The sequence below is a fragment of the Priapulus caudatus genome, unplaced genomic scaffold, assembly GCF_000485595.1.
Source record: "Priapulus caudatus unplaced genomic scaffold, Priapulus_caudatus-5.0.1 Scaffold401, whole genome shotgun sequence".
NCBI lineage: Eukaryota > Metazoa > Priapulida > Priapulimorpha > Priapulimorphida > Priapulidae > Priapulus > Priapulus caudatus.
Genome location: NW_014577462.1, coordinates 40,030 through 42,689, shown reverse-complemented (window position 1 = coordinate 42,689; position 2,660 = coordinate 40,030). Strand labels below are relative to the sequence as shown.

At 49.1% G+C, this 2,660-nt stretch overlaps 1 protein-coding gene across 1 annotated transcript in view; it reads left to right on the top strand.

The window, feature by feature from the left end:
- LOC106809973 overlaps positions 1–2,660 on the top strand; it is a 42,717-nt gene that overhangs the window by 7,917 nt on the left and 32,140 nt on the right. Inside the window, exons 7-10 of the mRNA XM_014813213.1 lie at positions 152–411; positions 1,078–1,783; positions 2,042–2,232; positions 2,377–2,503. Coding sequence (XP_014668699.1) covers positions 152–411; positions 1,078–1,783; positions 2,042–2,232; positions 2,377–2,503 — 1,284 coding nt within the window. The remainder of the gene's footprint in view (positions 1–151; positions 412–1,077; positions 1,784–2,041; positions 2,233–2,376; positions 2,504–2,660) is intronic.

Here is a 2,660-nt window from a genome sequence, read left to right as displayed (position 1 = left end):
GTCCTAACTCTTATATAATTAATGACGATTATTATTATACAATTATTAATTATACCCTTATATCATAGTACGTGCTTACCTGCTTACCGTTCGATGGCATCGATTTATATGAATAGCAACAGCCACTAATTTCGACCTCTGTCTCGTGCAGGCCGGCTCGTGATCGTGCGCATCATCAGTTACAAGACGGTGGTGGGCGAGCGGGGAGAGCCGGTGACCATCGTCCGCTACGTCATCGTCAACGCCGGTCCCGACGTGACACCGCCGAAACCCGAGGAGATCACGAAGATCGTTTACGTGACCTTGACGCCGACCCCGACCTTGACGCCGACCCCGACCCTGACCCCGCCGCCGACACCGACACCAACGCCGCCGTCCACGGTCGTGTGCGACGAGAATATGTGTAGCAAGGTGAGGGGGAGAGAGAGAGAGAGAGAGTGCGCCGTGCCGGCCCGCGATCGTGACCGCATTAATTAGCTACATTTGTTTAATGTGGTTATTTACGATACCCCTGTTAATTACTTCTCATGTGTAATGAGTAAACGCGTAATGTATAAAAGAGATTGCCTTGCTCGTGCAACGTGCTCGCGTAAATTAACGCGAGTTTAATTCTTTCGCTGAGTTTGATTCATTAGTTGATTGCATTTTGCGATTATGACACGTGAAAAATATTCATTGTGTTCATTGCTAACTTTGTGTAGCATTTTCTCAACATAACATAACTTTTATGTAAAATGGCATCATCCAACCAGCAAATCAAATCTGCGTGTAGTAACACTAGAGCTGTGCCCTGTAGAGGCTGTCCAGGCATCCTCTTCACGCATGTCTATAACACGACACATATTTCCTCCCTATTTCCTCCCCGCAGATGTACACACTGTATATACTCGTGTTAATTACTTCTCATATGTAACGAGTAAACGCATAATGTATACATGAGATTGCCTTGCTCGTGCAACGTGCTCGCGTAAATTAACGCGAGTTAAATTCTTTAAGACTTTTTTTTCCTAGTTGAGTTTGACTCGTTAGTTGATCGTATTTGCGATCATAACACGACGCGTATTTCTCTCCCTGCAGGTGTACACTCTGTACGTGTCGGCCGATTCCTCCCAGGTCGAGGTGCGTCCACAGGACTTTGAGAACCTGCTGTCGTCGGCGTGGCAACGCGAGAACGAGCGATTCCTGCGCACGTTGCCCTGGGACCTGCGTCTGCTGAACGGCACGACCGGTTACATCACGGCCGCGGGGCAGCCAGTCGTTGCGCTGCCCTATCGCGTCACGCTGCCCTCCGGCTACAACGTCATGACTGTGCTCGTCGAGCCGTCGTTTGAGCAGCTCGCACCGGCCGTCCGCGCGCTCGGCTACATCCACTACCCGGCGCGCGGCGTCTACGGCGATGCATACCATCTTCGCGACGTCATTCCAGCGCGCGTCTCGCTCACCGACGCCGCGGGCCGGCTCGCCGACGCGTGGGCCGCCGTGCTGCGCGGACGAGATGGTGCTGTCGTCATCTACGTGATCGACGCGGCAGCGACGCGCGGACAGACGACGACCGCGACCTACTTCCTGCTTGTCGGCGACGAGGTCGTCACCCCGGCAACGCTGAGCGCGGACGATCGGCGGCGCGTGCGCGACATCCTGAACGGAGTAGCGCCGCCAACGCGGACGCGGACGGTGCGCTACGAGAGCACGCTGCAGGTGGATCATCGCTACAGCGAGCAGAACGTGGACGATACTCTACTGAGGCAGCTGCTGAAGATGGCGTGGGAGGTGTCGAACCCGGGTACGGTGACGGATGTCTCGTCGTTGTTGTAAATCGTGTTGTTAATCGTCTTGGTGACTTATCGGGGTCGATATTGCACGTGTTTCTATAATTTCGTGGTTGTTTTATAGTTAACAGTTATTATTATTGTTATTGTTGTTGTTGTTGTTGTTGTTGTTGTTGTTGTTGTTGTTGTTGTTGTTGTTGTTGTTGTTGTTGTTATTGTTGTTGTTGTTGTTGTTGTTGTTGTGTAATTTTGTTGTGTATCGTTTGATTCAGATAATGAGTTTACGATTGAGAACACAACGTATACTCAGGGCATACTCAACCAAGTGCAGAGAACTGTCATCAGCTACGTTGCCGTGACAACGGTGGAGGAGGGTGAAGCCATACAGCCACCCAGCACCGACTTACTCACCGAAAAACTCCTACCAGTCTTTGTGGCTCCAACTTTAGTTCCTGGCAGTCAGGTAGTGTAACTAAGTTGCATACCAAAGTAAGATAAAATCTTAGGGAAGGCCAGCCATATTAGAACAAAAGGAAATCTAGAAAAATAATGTAAAAATATTTGATAGCTAAACAGTGCTAATAAGCCGTCGCGTTGATGGTTTCAGTTGCACGATATATACGTGGCTCCTGGTGCGGCCGTACTGGAGTTCGACAAGGTTCGTGACATCATGATGGAAGAGTGGGAGAGCAGGAATAGCCCCATTCTGTCGAACATGTTCTGGGACTTGCAAGGTATTGTAACCCTATATACTGCAAATGAAGGCTATACATACCTACTAGACTTGTTTATCAATCTATAGATGTGTAGTGATGGGTGGGGCCTCTAAGCAATATATATATATATATATATATATATATATATATATATATAGTAGTAGTAGTAGTAGTT